This window comes from Rhagoletis pomonella, unplaced genomic scaffold, assembly GCF_013731165.1.
Source record: "Rhagoletis pomonella isolate Grant_MI unplaced genomic scaffold, Rhpom_1.0 Rhpom_scaffold_00010, whole genome shotgun sequence".
Classification (NCBI taxonomy): Eukaryota; Metazoa; Arthropoda; class Insecta; order Diptera; family Tephritidae; genus Rhagoletis; species Rhagoletis pomonella.
In genome coordinates this window covers 5,559,885-5,578,374 of record NW_023458564.1, presented here as the reverse complement: position 1 = coordinate 5,578,374, position 18,490 = coordinate 5,559,885, and the positions used below count along the sequence as shown (strand labels likewise).

The window sequence follows — 18,490 nt, the reverse complement described above, 5'->3', positions numbered from 1 at the left end:
ATTTCGACGGTAAAAATATAATTTTTTTTTAATATTAAATTTTGTCCTTACAGAGTGATATTTGAGTAAGAAAAAATTATTATAACTTTGTACGAAATTGGCAGTTTAATACAAAATAAGAGCAACAAAAGTCAGAAAAATATTTTTTTCAACTAAAATTGATTGAGAGTTGTGTTCACTTAAGGAATGTGTTTTTCTTATAGCGTTTGTTTTAATTATTTTTGTTTTAGGTTCATATGAAAATAAAGTACTTACTAGACAAAATAGAGAAAAAATGTACCATATATTTTACTAGATATAATCAGACAAAAATGTCACGTTATAAAAGCTAACATTGACACTTTTGATGGACAAAAACTATGTGACTTTCGTTTTCCTTTGACTTCTTATTTTTATAATTACAGAGCAGAATAATTTCTATCGATTTGTGGAAAAAATTATGGCGTTAATTGCGACATTTATGGTATTTTTAAGGCGTTTTTGGGGTTAATTTTGTGTTAAAGTAAACCCATTACTCCAATTTTTTTGATGTTTTGTTATAATATTATTACTAAGATATGGGCAAAATTTGGGACTCATACATATATAATCATCGGTGAACTTTTTATGGCATTTCTAAAACGTTTTTGAGGTTAGGTTTATATTTCATTTTATTTATTTCAAAGATTTTACAATAAGTACAATAAGATGTTTCAGCAAACAATAATTATTACAAATAAAGAACATACGAGTATTATAGCGTCTACTTGATTTTCTAATTACATGTATGCATATATAAATTAAAAATTAAAGAGGGAAATAGAAATAAATAGCACAATTACAAAGTTAAGCGGGCAGCTTACAATTATTATAGATAAACAGTTAAATAAATAAATAAATGCTTAATTTAAGTTTAATTATTAGAGAAATAATTTTAGAGAATTCGGCAAAAGTTTTTTTTTTGGAGTTAAGAGTGTTTCTCACTGTAGCCGGAATAGAATCCCAGAGACGTAGGGTGTTGGCGAAAAACAGAGGTTACATAATTCAAACTGGGTACAGTTAAGGTACATGAGGTGTGCTTTAAAATAAATCTATCACGCTAATTTTATTTTTTAATTATGTTCGTAAATGTTGTATAAGGAAAACTTAGGTTCTACGCCGATTCCTTCTAATTTTTCCCAACAAATTTAAGGAGCTGTACTACTATGCGACGTTTTAATCGGCTCAAATTGTCCAACAAGTGTATATGCAAGTATTGTATGTATGTATGTATGTATGGAACGAGAAACTCCAGTCGTAAGCGCTGCATCTAGCAGAAAAAGTTTGTAATTTTTCTTTTCTGAAATACACATAAAATGCGGCTTCAACAAGCAGAAATTGTCTCATACTCCTAGAGTTCAACATAATACCTACTTTCGCACGTATGTTTGTATGTACATGCATAATTATGGACATAGAAGGGTATATGGTACAGATGTAAATATATATGTACTTATGCATCCTCTAACTTGCGTGTTCAGCCGCTTCTTTGGTCGTTTGTTTTGCTGACACTGCTGTGTTTCCTTCTATACAAAAAAAAAAAAAAAAAAATATCACTGATTTCATGTTTACTTGTGCATGTGTGTGGGCACATTGAAGTTTTAACTTCCGTTTCCGCTTTAACGCCAACACTATACCAAAAGCAAACAATCAACTAACCAGCTGGGAGGCATCACGCACGAAAACAGCCAAAGCTGAAGCCAGTTCTGAACTGACTGCTGATAGCTAACTTTACAATTCACAGTGGCAAACAGCAACATGCCTTTACACAAACAAACATACTACACTTCGAAGTAAAAAGAAATTTTTCTGATGGAAGGCTGACACGCCACCAGCCACACTTAACCATGCATTTAAGTTGTAATCGTGCTTGTGGAAGTATGTATGTAAATTTTTGTTTTAATATTTCTAGTACGATGTTTATATGTATGTTTTTTTTATCTATTTCTTCTGACTTTCAGTCTTTGTTGCAGTTGTACTGCTGCGATTGCATGCCAATTGAATTTTGAAACTGCCAACCACTGTTGTGGCAACCTTTTTTCGTGATTGCATTTTAAAAGTTGTTCCGCAACTTTTCTCTTGCCACCATTCAATGCATTATTTTCCGCTATTCATTTGCCTTCTTTTTCGTAGCAATGCGTTGAAACATTGCCTGGTTTCAGAGCTATTATCTGTGTGGTCAGGCGGGTCCATAATATAGCATATTGGAGAGTAATGCACTGGCTTCTGGTGCACAGCTTTGCAAAGTTACTGGCGCGCCAGACGACTGAAAAAGTGGCCAAAAACCAATGTTATTTAAAAGTTTAAAATCGTAAACTTATTTAATCTAGAAGTAGGCAAAAACAAAATGTTATGACATTTGAAACATTTTGTTATGTTCATACTAAATTCAGAATCCATAAAATCTGAAAAGGGGTTTTTTAAGCCTTAATTATGAAAAAAGTATCAATCTATTAAAAAATTCTAAAACTACAGATCTAGCTTTTGAATTTGTTTAAATTAGCAAAAAGCCTTAGAAAAAGTACTGTAACAAAATATGTTGACAATTATTTTTTTGTTTTAAAACACGTTTGAATAAAAAATAATTACATATTTACGCAAAGTACACTATTCCGATTATCGCCACTGCTAGCTGCCGCTGTAAAAAAAAATATAACGAACTATTCTATAGCGATAAATATCTATCTTAATAAAAATCGACGGACATTTTGCGCATTTTGTAATTAATTGTTAAATTTTCAAGAAAAAGAGCGTGTGTCTATAGACTTGTGCGATACACGGCGTATGAGTAACCTTCCTCTCTGGTCATATTTCTTACAAACACCCTGCAGTGAAAAGCCAAACCAGTTAGAAAAAATACTAGTTCATTAACTAGTATGTGCCTATCAGTTCGACAATTTCGAATAACTTAGGCGATCAGCGACATCTGCCTTTGAATTGCCAAAGCCAAAAATAAAACGCAATTAATTGCTTTTCTTACAAATGTCGGCTGTGGCGTCACGTGAAGACTACTGGTTCTGGTTCTGAAATCGCAGGTTCGAGGCCGCTTGGAGGTGGTTAAGATTTCTAAAGTTAAATAAATGTAAGTAAAAATAATTTATTCAATTTATAAATAAATAACAAATTTGAAAATCTAATTGCGTTGCAAAAAAACATTTAGGAAGAAATATAAAAACAAAGAAATTAAACAAAAATTTTGTTTTATTAAATTAAAAAATTACAATAAACAGCATAAACAAAAAAATTAATTTATAAAAAATAAAAATAAAATAAAAAATAAAAAAATTTTACCTGCGCCAGGATTTGAACCTGGGACCTCAAGCTTACCACGCGTGTACTCTTCTCTGTCGGCCATTGTGACTGCTGGAGCGTCGCGAGCAAAATGGCACACTTATGCTTTTCACGGGGCATGAATTGGCAGACTATCTCATCAACTGGTATTATGCTACTAGTATTTATACTAGTAGATGCTGATGCATAGCCTGACAATTGACATCTCATAGGACATCGCAATCTTAAAAATACCAGTCGCTAACATTGAAAAAGGATAGAACGTGAACTAGTTCGGCTGAAACGCAAACCGGTAGAATTCTAGTTCACTACTAGTAGCTTTCACTGCAGGGCAAATAGAGAGAGGATCTCATGCCAATGCTTGTTGGGCATCTCCGGAAATGGTTAAGTTATCTTCACGAATCATGAGATTTCCTTTAAAATTTCATTCAATCGTAAGTGCATATTTTTACAGTAAATACATGCTTTTTGCGCATATGTATGTTTTACAATAAATGCATGTTGCTTTTGCATAGTTTTGCTCAGGGGCCGAACATAACAGTTATTGATGAAAACTGTCATTGCTGTGAAGGAAATTTTCTACAAGTAAGTGATACATACCAATCGATTTCTTTTTTCACCGAGAATCAAATTTGAGAATCTATTTATATTTGTAATTTTTATGCAAAATTTAAAAAAAATAACAATTATTTTTGTTCTTTTTTTATAGATCCAAAATAATAATTATTTTTGAATACTTTAATTTTTAAAAGTCATAAATAAAAATCAGTCAGTGGTTTTTACTTTTAAAAGTAATCAATATAAATCAGTCACCGACTTTTATTGTTTAAGCCATACGTGTAAAATTAATTATATTATTCATAGTTAAGAAGGTGTTGTAGAACAAAAGTTTACTACGACTTATACAAATGACTTTTGTAAGTATGATTTAAAAAATAAAATTAAGGTACTGATTTACATTGATGACTTTTATAAGTAAAAGTAAAGTGGTTTTTTTATGACGTTTTTAAATAAAAGTCTTCAATAATTGTTATCTAAGACATATAATTTAAAAATCAGATTATTTAGATGAAAACCAAAAATTAGTGTTATTTTGGATTTATAAAATAAAAATCAGAGATAACTGTTATTTAAGGAGTAGTTAAATAAAAGTCAAAAAATAATTGTTAAAGAGCGGTTTTTTTAATAAAAGATGTAAGTGTTACGGTAAACCAGCGATTGTTTGATTCACAGCTATTTAAATTTAGTGCGACATTTCTTGACATATACATATATTTTTTTCCAAAAATTCATCTGAACCACTGTATTAAATTGTCAATATTTCTATTTACACAAGATTATATTGATGATGAAGATTGCGCAGGAATTAATAAAACTTTTCAATTACTAGACTGCCTGGAGCTTGAAAATTAAGTTATTAATTAGTTTTGTCTCTTTTGACAAAAATAATCTAATTGCCGATGATCAAAATTGCTCTGAAATTAAAGAAAGCTGTTTTTTAAGTTGTTAAGTTTTTTCTCACGTTAATTAAATTATAAAAAAATATAGTTAAAAAAGGAAAAATAATCTAATTGCCGATGACTAAAATTGTTCTGGAATTAAATAAAAACAAGTAAGAGCAGCGCTGTCTTCGGCTATGCCGAAGGCTTCATACCTTTCATGAACATCTGCAAATTTTAGTTTGACAGATTACTGATTTTGAATACATCTGCATACATCGATAGAGGAGTTACATACGTATATAAAAAATCGCATCTAAACAATCAGAGGTATGGAAGATATACTTTACATGGCACCAATCTAAGTTATTTTCTCTGCTATGTGATCGGTATGCAAACCGGTAACACAATTTATTGGGTTTAGTTTCCTACATAAAGGAGATATATCGCAAAAACTGGTATCTGAACAATCAGTGCTATAGGAGATAAAGCTTATACAGCATAGATTTTGACGATTTTCTCAGTAGACTTTGTATTATTATTTATAAAATATCTTACGAAATTTATCGGTTTTAGCTGTTCAAATAAAGGAGTTTTACAGTAAAATCCCATATCTGAACAATCAGATGTATGGAAGATATATGTTGTAGTCACCCGATCCTTGTTATTTTCACTGTAAGTATTCTGTTAATAATGAGTAAAAATGGTGCGAAATTTCATGTTCCTAGCTGCAGAAATGGAGGAGATATGATAAAAGACCTCATATCTGAACAATCAGTTGTATGGGGGCTGCAGGTTATAGTGACCCGATCTTCGTTATTTTCACTGTAAGTCTTCTGCTGATAATGAGTGAAAACAGCGCGAATATTCATGGTCCTAGCTACATAAATGGATGAATTATAACGAAAAATCTCATATCTGAACAATCAGTTGTATGGGAGCTATAGGTTATAGTTACCCGATCTTTTTAATTTTCACTGTAAGTTTTCTGTTGATAATTATTGAAAACTGTGCGGAATTTCCTGTTCGCAACTATATAAATGGAAGAGTTATAACGAAAAATTTTATATCTGAACAATCAGTTGTATGGGAGCTATAGGTTATAGTGACCCGATCTTTGTAATTTTCACTGTAAGTATTCTGTTGATAATGGGTGCAAGGGCTGCAGTCGTCAAGGGCAATTTCATGTTCGTAGCTGCATAAATGGAGAAGTTATAACGAAAAATCTCATATCTGAACAATCAGTTGTATGGGAGCTATATGTTATAGTGGTCCGATTCTTCCGGTTCCGACAAATGATTAATACATTATAAAAATACACCCACCTACCAAATTTGATCCGGATATCTCGAAAACTGAGAGACTAGATTGCATACAAACAGACAGACAGACGGACAGACGGACAGACGGACAGACGGACAGACGGACATGGATAAATCAACTCAGCTCGACGTTCTGATCATAAAAGTATACATTTTAATGGGTCTATCTCTTTTTGTTCTGGTACTTACAAACATCGGACCAAAGTTATAATACCATTTCATGCTCATGAAAGGTATAAAAATAAATAAATAAAAAACTGGGGTGTGCTATTCCAAGTGTGGCAATTTGCAGGCTAATAACAGGTTACATTTCAAAAGAATTTTTAAAATCCATTTATCAATGTTAGCAAAGATAAACTAATTTCTTTAAAACACTTTGACATAAAAGCCACCACCTAAAATTTTTCAGTTAAATTCGTAGTCTTATTTCTTTAAATACTAGAAATTATAAAAATGACAACCTTAGTGAATAGTTACCAACCCTACTCAAAGACATGCTAGTATTACTCGCACACATATCTCCCTTAGCGCACATAGCCTCGCAATACTACCTGCCTGGCGCTGCTTTAGACGTGTTCATAACACTCAGTCTATTAGGAAAGTTGGAAACGTAGAGGCTGGAGCTTTATGCGAAAGAAGACTGCTTCTTTGCTCACCTTGTCCTTGTAGTGGCAAAAGATAGCTTCATTTTGCCCTTCTCGGGGATTGTAGGCACTAATGCATGATGTTGTAAAATCTGGCTTTCGGAAATACTCGTTCACCGGCTTGCACTACACGTGCAAACGAATCTTCTCTTTTAATTAGAAATCTGACACACAAGTCACAATGTCTCAAGGCTGGTTGTCACTATGTCAACGGTTTATCGATTGATTTGGATTATAACAGGTCTTCAGTGTTGTGTTGCTTAATTGGCTATCTATCCAGTTTTGGCCTATGATGTAATCGATAAAGGGTTGGGAGAAGGAGATAGAGTTGTGCCAAAATATGTTGACAAAACTTGTTGTCCAAATATGACATACTGCTGGTTTTCAGTTTCCTTTATGATTTTCTCAACTTTTGATGTGCATGACGTTAGCCTCCTCCCCCAGCCGGACAGAGTAAACTTAGACCATTAAGAGATTTCAATATTTCCTGGGAGGTGCGACTTTAAATTTCTTAAATAAAATAAAAATTTTTGCTTTACTTTTCATTGGAGAAATTTTTATGACTTTGTCTCCAGATTTAATTAGTATAATTTCTATTCATAGTAATGACAAGAATGATATTGGTAAAATTAGACTTATAGAGAGGGTATTGATAGTAAAAGAAAGAAACTAAAAAAAAATGAGATGATAAATATCCTAAGACCGATTTGAAAGTTATCCTTACTGGGCATTACTCGAACCAAAGAAGTTTATTTTTCGGCATACAGCACAAAATTGTTTGGCTTTAGAATAAATACTAACACCAATAGTTTCCTCTGGTAGTAAAGCTAAAAACTAAATAAAAAAGCTGCTGACTTTATTCATTTGAATTTAAGTTGGAATATATATGTATATGTATATATACATATATTGTATATGTACATACATTAAAGAAAATAACCAAACCCACTTTTTTAAATCAGGAATTGGGTAGAAAGTTTTCATAATTAAAAAGCAATAAGCTTGATTTGTATTTACACTTTGTTGCAATTAGCAACATAACTTAAACACATCTCTACTTCCACAAATACTACATCAAAAAAAACACTTCGCTATCGGCCTTCATTTTTCCCATCCAATCGGGCGAATATGCAAACAACTGCGCAATTTTTCTGAACAACTTGTTGCAATGAAATTTCCGCTAATTAAATCACAAATACATAACATTATTTGCAATCGTTCAAACTTTTTTCTTATTATGTATTATGTAATACCCAGTAGGAAAACCTTTGCATAAGCGACAATTCATTAAACAAATTTTTTATACAACAGCAATGCCGGCTATAAAATTGCTAATTAATATCTTAATGAAATTATCGAGTTAAGATATACACAACAAAAAATCATTCGAGTGGAGGAAGTACCAATTTTTTTAAATTGAATGTTAATTTCAAAACCCCTTCTTCATGTAAGTCAAAATCAATGCAAATTTGTAAATCAGTCCCATTCAAAAGCACTCGATTTTCCGCAGGAATTCGGCAAACAAACAAATATACAATACATACATACATACATTCCCCATCAAATACGCCCACACTGCTCGGCTTCTTAACTTCTCTCTATCGACAATGTTCGATACAGCAGAGAGTTGTTAGCAAAATTGGCATCGTTCCTTTGCCAACATAATTAATTGCCAATTAGGAAAGCATATCGAAAGTATGCGTTGTACATGCTCACAAATATGAATACATATAGACATTTGGCACAACTTGAATTAAAAACCAACACAAATAACACCAAAAGCAAATATGGCAATAAATACAAATGATGAAGAGTAATTACAGAAAAACCAAAGGAACATTACGAAGAAATAAAAAAAAAAAACTTGACAGCATCAATAAGTTTACTTGTCGATTACATCAAGCAAAAATATTTACAACTAAAGGGAATAATAATACGTGAACATCGAACTGTGCTTCTAAGCATCAGACGTAGGATGAGAGAAGAATGATGAGTTTAACTGGGAATCAGTGTGTTATTGACTCTTCTGAATGACACCTAATTTCATATAAGAATCTCGTTTTCTATTACAAACGCTGCTTTTATGAAAATAACTATTTAGCTTTTCGTTACTGAGACCGGTTTCCCTCGTATGGTCTTAGACACTTTCACAAAATATGTGTATGTGGGTGCTTGGCACAGTGCTGCCGTATAAATCTAAATCTATCATATTTCTACCAAAAGTTGAATAACAATTTAGTCATTTTTAACAGGGCAGATTTTCTAAGAAAACTCACCACCACATTTTTAAATTCTACTTCAAGAAAAGCAAGGTTAAACAAGTAAAGAAGTATAAGTTCGGGCGAAACCGAACTTCATATACCCGGCGCAGGTATCAAATATCGTCGTTTCAACTTTCTCTAAACTACCTTTGCATGATAATCAGGGCTGAAATCGATAAAGTGGTTACCGAGATACAACTTTGTAGTCATAAAGTGCGCGGTGCCACGCCCAATTCCTAAAAGTCTAAAGCAGTCTTATTTATTGTTATTGTTATTTATTGTTGTCAGTTATTGAAATATCGGAGTTTTCGTACATATTTCTTAAACTTACCGTTATACGGGATGTGTGTGTAATTTTAGTCCGATTTGAATAATTTTTAACGAATAGGTTTTTCGTACCAAGGTTATTAAACACACCCAGTTTGGTAGAAATTGATAAATCGGTTACCGAGATACACATTTGTGGTCATAAGTGGGCGGCGACACGCCCTTTATCCCAAAATTCAAGCCTTTGTCGCGTTTTCAGTACAAAAATCTGTAGTTAACTGCCGATTCTGAGTTCACTACGCACTGCGAATTTGGCCCTTAGTAGAGTTATATCGCTAGAATGACTTCGGATAGAGGAATTGGTTAGCTCGAAACTGACCGGAAAGAAGCCATGCCATAACGATGCATTGAACGATTTCGATAGAATGAGAAATATACGGACAGTATAATATTGATTGCAGGATTTCAAAATACTAAAAAGTAGAAAAAAATTATAATTAAAAAAAAAACACAAAACACTCTTTTGTTGCAACAAGAACAAAAAAGTATAAAATAGCTTATAGATATAGCGATTAAGAAGAATAGGAAGTTCCCTAACTTGATTTAGTTTTACTTTTTATAAACTAGGTTGAAATAGGATTAAAGTGATTGGCCCGTAGTCAGAGTCAAAATAAAGTCGACTGTAAAGTTAATTGCAGCTTTTTTGGCAGATATCCCACTGAAAATCATGTCACAGTCGACTTTATATTGACTATGACTACGGGCCAATCACCTTAATTCTATTTCAACCTGGTTTATAAAAAGTAAAACTAAATCAAGTTAGGGAACTTGCTATTCTTCTTAATCGCTATATATATAAATTATTTTATACTTTATAGTTCTTTTTGCAACAAGAGCGTATTTTTAGTTTTTTTAAATTATAATTTTATTACTTGACATGTTACTGATATATGTAATACTTCAACGCGTACTTTCTGGTTCAAATTTACTATGTAGTGTTAATAATATTTACTTTATAATATTTACATAACACATCTATTTCTTAGCTTTGATTGAAATGGCGCTCGTGCAACTTGTGCAACAATTTTCATAATCATAATCATATTTCAGCTTTTTCCCTAACGACATACATATCTCTTACTCTTATTTCTTATTTTGCGTGTTTCATTTCATATGCTGCTGTACAGATTTATGATTGGGCAATACATCACTGTCCATGGCGATGTAATTAGTCACGTCAACATTAGCCATGTCATGGTTGAGGATGGTGGCGAATATTCGTGCATTGCAGAGAATCGTGCGGGAAAGGTTCAGCATGCGGCGCGCTTAAATATTTATGGTACGTAAAATAAAAATATTTATTTAAATAAAAAATCTTTTTAAAAATATTCGAAATCTAAAATTTTCACATGCCCATATGCTACGCTACGTAGAGGTCTTTTTATCATTTTTGTGTGGCTACGCGGCTATGCTTTAACACAAATGTGTATATACATACATACATACGTATACCTACATAACTACATACATATTTATTTGTGCAAATATTTTCATGTTGCTATGCAATACAGCCAACCTCGCGTAACGAACTGCGCCCGCGTTTTTGGCGTATCTATACAGCATTTGTCAGGTCATTCACAGTGAAAATAGAAGAAAAACTGTTTTTTTTTTCGGCTTTTCTGCTTTAGCCTAGGACATTCTCTTTGGATTTGTGTTCATTTGAATGCATTTTTCTGAATTTTTTTCCAATGTCATATTTTATGTCGGCGGGGTACTTTTCAGACGGCCAGCAACCAAAACCAGCTTTGAAGAATTTAAGTCCATAGAGCTGTGTAAGAATATATGGCATCACTTTATTTTGCACTCCGCTCTTTCCATTAACAAACATATACTTATAAATCCATGCATATGTAAATATAACTATGAAGTATGTATGTATGTATATATTAAGCTATCTTCACATAAAAAACACCTCTACATTTGTACATTAACGCTATGCCGTACAAAGATTTATAGTAAATGTTTGAAAATGCATTGCTTTCACATGAGAATCTCACTAGTAGGAAACTACAGTGACTTTAGTTAATTAAGGAACCATGAATTGTGCGGAATAATTCTCTTTTTAACGCAAGCAACTGGTGAATTTAATACAAATGACGACGTCCTTTGAGTAAACTGGTACGCACTGAATTATTTTTGGATAGATGGCGACTAACTAATACGGTTCGGCATTAACAGTATTCACAAAAATGTACTACTCACCGAATAATTGGAACCTGGTTGCCACTAGCTTTTCCGTTTTTCTAAATTAAAAAAGAGAATTCTTCGACGAAGATTTTCGTAAGAGAATGAGATGAAGACGTTCGCGGAAGTTGTTTAAAGAGAGGAATCTAAGAAATATCTTTTTCTTCGACGATCAAATTATCATATATTCCGGCTTCTGGAAATATCCGCTTTATGGTACTAAATAGACTTCAACAGAAGCCTGCAAAAATCATTCGATAGAGTTTTTTGTACAGCAGTTCTAAGTTCGATAAAAAAAACAAAACATATCGCTCATTTACTTCAATAGTGTCATAGTTCAAAAAGCAAAACTCAATATAAATGGCTTATAAGTTTTGAATCTACATATACATACATACTCCCATAGTAAAAATTAATGCATACATGTTTTTTCTAATGCGATACTGGTATTCGATATAGCTAAAAAATGTTTACCCAACAAAGAAAAAGAGGTAATGGTAATTTCTGCATAATTAACTTGCATTTTTTGACCTAATAACACTATTCAATTAAATGAGCGATATGTATTGGGTTAATTGAATTTATTTGGAATGTATGAAAAATCAATTGAATTTGCTCTAAAAATTCGCAAACACTTTTTCGATCCAATATTATGCTTCCACTTGATTTGTCTGCGTTAAAAAGTCTCCAACGGTGGTTTGGTTGTAAACAAAAAAAAAACTGAGCTAAAGCAACTTTTACAGTAATAAAAGTTAAGCAATTTACGCAAAAATTAGAAAAAAATCAATGTTAAAAAATAGCAACTTTCCTGTGCAGCATTCTTGAAAAAGCGCAGCCATTTGAATCAAAGGATTAAATAAAATACTTACTTTTTATAGTTCGCTGGAAGAAAGATTTTTTCATCGTTTAACTTTAATCCTATCAATAGTTTGCATGTATCATCACTAACGCTCGTATTTATTTTTTATTTTTTTGCACTATAATACTGCATATGTCGATGGTCCTCTGCAATAACGACACAATTCAAAATTCAAAAAATAAAAACTCTTACTACTGTTAAGAGATTCGTGTCCTTGTCGAATCCATGTCTCATCTTAGTATTTACTTTTGCAATCCTTGAAACTTACTTAGTAGGGGTTGTACATGGATTACCGTTGAAACACAATACCGACGAACGGCGAATTTTCGCACAGTAATGAAACGACGGCGGCAACTTTCGCCCAAAAATTTCACTCAGAAAAACACAACTACGGCGACAACGAATTCAGCTGCTTATGACAAGGTACAATTAAAATTTTTACACACAATAAGATTATTAATTTTTAACAAGAACTAATACAGTATTTTTAAATTTCGATTTAAAAACTTGAGAATATTTAGCATATAGCCACAATGGATCGTATTTTACCGCTGCCAGCGACGACGATAAAAATAAGTCTATCGTTGCGAACAGTCGTCGGACGAACGTAGTCGTTTGCTTTGGTTGTGTGGGTTCTCATATACAACAGTGTGTTTTAATTTTTACATCGAACATTCGCAGCGAAAAATTCGCCGTTCGCCGGCATTGTGTTTCAGCGGTTAGAGAGGAATTAGAATATTTTATAGGTGGGACAACCCAAACAAAGTCATTGGATACACCAAAATGGTACAGTGTTTATTAAATATAACAAGTAATTTTTAAGCAAAAAGCAAAACCGACTTCAATTCTCATATAAAATTTTAAGATTATCGTTAAGTTCTTCATGATCTAATGCTCGGATTTAAACCAAATTATTAAGGGACGACCTGTGAGGTAGCACCTTTCCTTAAAAAAGAAAAAGAATTATAGAAATCGGTTAGCGTGGTCCAAAGTTATGCGGTAACATACATAAAAAAATATATTCCGGCGAAGTCGGTTAGCGAATTCATATAAATCCTTAGTTCGTGGGGCCTTTTGGTGTTCCTCAATAATACTTACCCCTGCCTAAATCGGCTATCCCTCTCCAATCGTTTTCATCAGGCTCCACTAACAGGATACCCAGGAAGTGTGCCATTCGAACTGGGTTGGTCCATAGGGAGACGGGCGTTAGTCGTATGTATGTGGTTTAGGGCATGTGAAGAGGTGTTGCCAGTCGTGTGGTGACACTCTGCATGCCGGGTACTCATCGGGCACATCTGCATTTATCCCCTTAAGGTAGGAGTTTAGCCTACTGCAGTAGCCGGAGCGAAGTTAGGCTATGGTGTGCGAGTTTCCCAAAGAAGATGAAGCTCAGTCTCGTCTACGTCTGGTGGCTGTATTCCCAAAACGGCATTCACAGGTTGGAAGCTGGAGTAGGTCGAGACCGTTCCTCTGTGAATTCCGTTTATAACCTGTCGGTACTCTGCCGGGTTTAGAGGTTATTTTATGAACCTCTGGACTTCATCTGTTAGTTCGTATAGATGCCTTCTGACGTGCCTATTCGAGGGCTATGCGGCAAGAGGGTGTCTGTTTGGGATCCCTCAGCTTTCCAGACATCCGACTGAAATTTGGTAAGCGGGTGAACTTTTACAATATACCAATCATTTATCGGAACCGTCAAATCGGATCACCACAATATATCGCTGTTATACAATTGATTTTTCAGATATGAAATTTTCCTTCAATTAGGCAGCTAAAATCGACATTTCGCCTCTATTTTCACTTAGTATAAAAAGAGAGTTTACAGTAAAAATTCCAAAGATCGGATTGTTATAATCTACATTTGCCATGCCAGATATAAGTTTTTGCGATATAAAGCTAACCTTGAGACGAATGAAGATCGAGGTCACGTACATATCGCACGCCGTCTTCAAAAAAGTCACAACTCAAAATAATACGTTCGTCAGTAAATGCGGAAGAACTATTTCGTAGCACATGCTAATCATATGGGCAAGAGCGACTTTACCTTGGGTTATTTAACAAATTATAACAAAAATTTGCTCCTGTTTTTGCTGAAAGGTAAATAAAAGCTATGTGAACATTTTTAGGGCATAATTTCAAAAATTCCAAATTTTGAGTTGTGACTCTTTTGAAGACGGTGTGCGATATATTAATAAGTTTTGACTCTTTCGTTCTCCTCAAATTAATTTGAATACATTTTTTATAAAAATATATTTGATACTCCATATAACAAAACTATATAAATCCAAGTTTCAAACTTTGTACTAAAACTAAAAAAAAATCAAGAAAGTTTTATTAAAACTTTTTTATTCTGAATGCTAAGGTATGCAGTTTTATTGCCCACTCAATTGTGGTATAATAAAGTGGAAGTTTGAAGAGGCTACAAAAAACCGTTGATTTTTGGCAATTTTTTTGTTAATAATTTCAATAACCGCTTATCGGTGTCTATAGAGTTGTGCCTATTTTTAGGATCGCTGCAGATTTGAGCGGCTTTAATACTCTTATCCAAGTCACATTTAGAATTTTTGAATTCGGTTTACACATATACAAATATATGTAAATCTATAATTGGAGGAATCATATTACGAAATTTAAAATTTTTTGTTTACCTACATAAGTACATTTGTACATATTATATTCATATTTATTCTGTAATAATTTAATATATATTTGCACCACAAGTGAAATTTTTGGAAAAAAAAAATTTGCTTTTCCATCGTTGATAAAAATGTTGGCACTCAACAGCTTATTTTTCGTCCTACATGAATGCTTGCTTTTTTTTACGTAAACTTTCCGAATACATATAAAACTTTCATATGCAATAAATTTGCCATAAATATTAAAAAATTGTAAACTGGAAATAAGTGCACTTTTCGTAAATGCAACTGCTGCGCTTGACTGAACTTTTTTACATACCGAACATTTTTATGGTTTATTCTTGTTTTCTAGAAAAAAAAACATAAGTCAAATAGCGATAAACAAAACTACTCAGGAAAAAGCATCATTTGTGACAAAACTCAAAAAGAGGAATGTGAGAACGGCAGCATGACGAACATGACAGCTGCAACAGCAGAACTTGCTGACGTTTTACTGACCCACATAGATAAAACGAAATACTCCTTCTGTTCTATTTTGAAATTCTACATTCCGAATGTGCTCTGAGCTTTTGAGCATAGTACACCATGCTGGCGGACATCTGCCCACGCGCGTGCATTCACAGCTCCTGGAAATGCGAATAGGAACATGTAATTTCTGTTAGTCGCTTGTTGGTTTTGGAGCAAGCATTACTCGTCATACTCATTTGAATTATACGTACATATGTATACGGTTTTGTGTCCTCTTTTCTATCAAATTTCTGATTTTGCACAAGTACTATGAGACCAAATATGCATACTTTTTTGTAGCATTTTGTGTGAATTTAAATACTTAATTGTATATCTAAGCATTCAGCTTATTAAAATGAGTTGAAGTTTTTACTACAATACATATCTATTTAGTAGTCTCAATTATCTAATTTCCAATAAAAGATGTAAGAAAATAGTGAACCGAACAGCATACTTTAGGTGATGTTCAGCACTAAGGCGCTCTTCATATTACACAAAAGCATTAGTTGATTAGATGAAATAACCAAATGAACCACCGAACTTATTCTACCATAGAGAACCACACATTATTATTCTTAATGAAGGTTCACTTATAAATTTTCCTAAGCATATGAATCCAATAACCAGGCAGCCTCAACGCGTCTCTTTAAAACTACCGGTTTGAAATAATACTGTAAGGAAAATCCAAAGTTTTGAAATTACTCGAAAAAAAAACGCCGAAATACGTGAGCCTAAGATTGGGTCGTAGATAACGGGTCATCGTTTTTCAAAATCAGGTCATTTACCCAAGATATTTTCATTTTTATGAAAAAAATATACAAACTTAAACAAGGCAAAAATTAAGAAAAATTAAAAATCTTTTGTGAAAAAGGGGCGTGGCCAATCCTATAGGTGTGAAATTTTTAATCAGCCATAACTTCGAAATTATACGTCACATCTTACAGGCGTCAAATTTTAATCAGCTATAACTTAGGAACGATAAGTCATATGACTTCGAAATTGAGTGCGAAGACATAACTAAGGTAGGCGCTTATAGCGATGTAAACATTAGTGAGTTTATATAACGGGCCACGACACATTCCATAGCCATTAAATCTCACATTTGCTACATCTTCCGAACCGTAGCTCACATGACTTTGAAATTTGGTGAGAAGATTCATGGTAAATGTATACAAATGGGTTTGTACAATAGGGCGTGGCGTTTATAGTAAACTGAAAGAGAGTGAGTGTTTGCCAGGGGCGTGGCACCTCCAATAGATGGAGTACGTTCAGAGAACCATAACCTTGGACCCATTACAAACAGACAGCTGAACGGAATAACCTTACAAGAAGTCGTAGCACCGCCCACCATGCATGCCGTCTACGTTCAGAGAATATCAACTTAAAAATTAAAGCGCATTTAATTATTCTTTAGGTACCTTGATCCACCGAACCTTAATAATGAAAAAAGATTTTTAGTAAGGAAAATGATGACCAATATAATTGCAGCAAGAATTATTACTGGATGCGGCAACGGAAAGGATGTGTATTTATTCCTACAGACCTTCCATTTTAATTTAAAAATCTTTAGTATTCGAATGCCCACGAGTGGAATGTCCGCATAGTATTTATGCTTCTACACCGCAACAAAAATTAAAGTATTGTTCATAAGGAGGCCTTAAATTAAACAATAAAAATATGTAGTTTATGTCTCCTTTAATTTATGATAAACAGAAAATATTTCTTACTGCTTTATATTTTTATATGTTTACCCCCAACTATATACTTTTGCAAAAAATTCTGCCAACAGATGGCGCTGGAGTCGAGATATTAAAGAATCCGCCTTTATCGTACGACCTGTATCGGGTATTTTTGGTAAAAAATAACTAAATGAACCTTAAGTTTTTTAGGCATTCATAAAAAACTAAAATAATGAAGTAAAAATTTGAAAATACTTTAGGACTTGAAATCACCGAAATTCCTGAAAACGAATGTTTTCAAATTTTAAATTCATTAAGAACTTCCAAAAGCAACGAAAATTCAGACGCGCACAATCCCGAAAAGTGAGCTCGAAGAACTCGAAAACATCTCAAAAAGTCTGGGAAAACCACAAAAGATCTAAAAACAGAAACAATCCTGAAATTACATAAAAAATTTCGAAAAGGTCCAAGAAATTCCCAAGAAGTCCGAAAAGAATTAAAAAAAATTAAATTAAATAATTTATTTTCAATTTTTTTGCATACATAAATATTTACATAAATTCCCAATGGAGTAATTTTCACTAAATTAATTATTATCCTCATCTATTTCTATTTTTTTCTAATTTCAGGCCTTCCCTACATACGCTTAATACCGAAAGTCACTGCCGTGTCTGGTGAAACCCTAAACTTGAAGTGCCCTGTTGCTGGCTATCCCATAGAGGAAATACATTGGGAGCGAAGCGGTCGCGAATTGCCTGATGATATCCGACAACGTGTTCAACCGGATGGCTCATTGACCATCAATCCGGTGCAGAAGAATACCGACTCGGGCGTATACACATGCTGGGCACGCAACAAGCAGGGGCATAGTGCGCGTCGTAGTGGCGAAGTCACCGTTATAGGTCAGTATACATGAAACAAAGGGAAGGGAAGGGGGGTCCCTAGGACAACTTAATATTCAATAATAATTATTCACTCTGAGTATTAGACATCTGAATAATTTTGTTCCGGATGATGCATTTAAGTACTACTTCTTCGATTATTGAATCCACCTAAGGGATGATATCTAAAAGTACCTTTGTTGAAGAGTTTAAATACTGAAAATCTATTTTTTATTGTAACAACCACTGCTGCAGAGAATCGCGCGAAATTCAAAGGCACCCTTAATGGTGATAAAAAAAAGTCCGACTAAAAATGTCAGTGCGAAGAACTTGAAATGCTAGTGACCACTGAAACTCAATAATTTTTTAATTCAGTAAGACAGAGGAATATTTCCAGTAATACAAATCCGAAGTCACTTAAAAATTGTAGCGCCAAAACTTA

The 18,490-nt window shown here is 33.3% G+C and overlaps 1 protein-coding gene across 1 annotated transcript in view; it reads left to right on the top strand.

Annotated features, from left to right (window-relative positions):
- Positions 1-18,490, top strand: part of LOC118746482 (Down syndrome cell adhesion molecule-like protein Dscam2) — a 139,357-nt gene that overhangs the window by 60,940 nt on the left and 59,927 nt on the right. The window contains exons 3-4 of the mRNA XM_036480330.1: positions 10,430-10,581; positions 17,797-18,069. Coding sequence (XP_036336223.1) covers positions 10,430-10,581; positions 17,797-18,069 — 425 coding nt within the window. The remainder of the gene's footprint in view (positions 1-10,429; positions 10,582-17,796; positions 18,070-18,490) is intronic.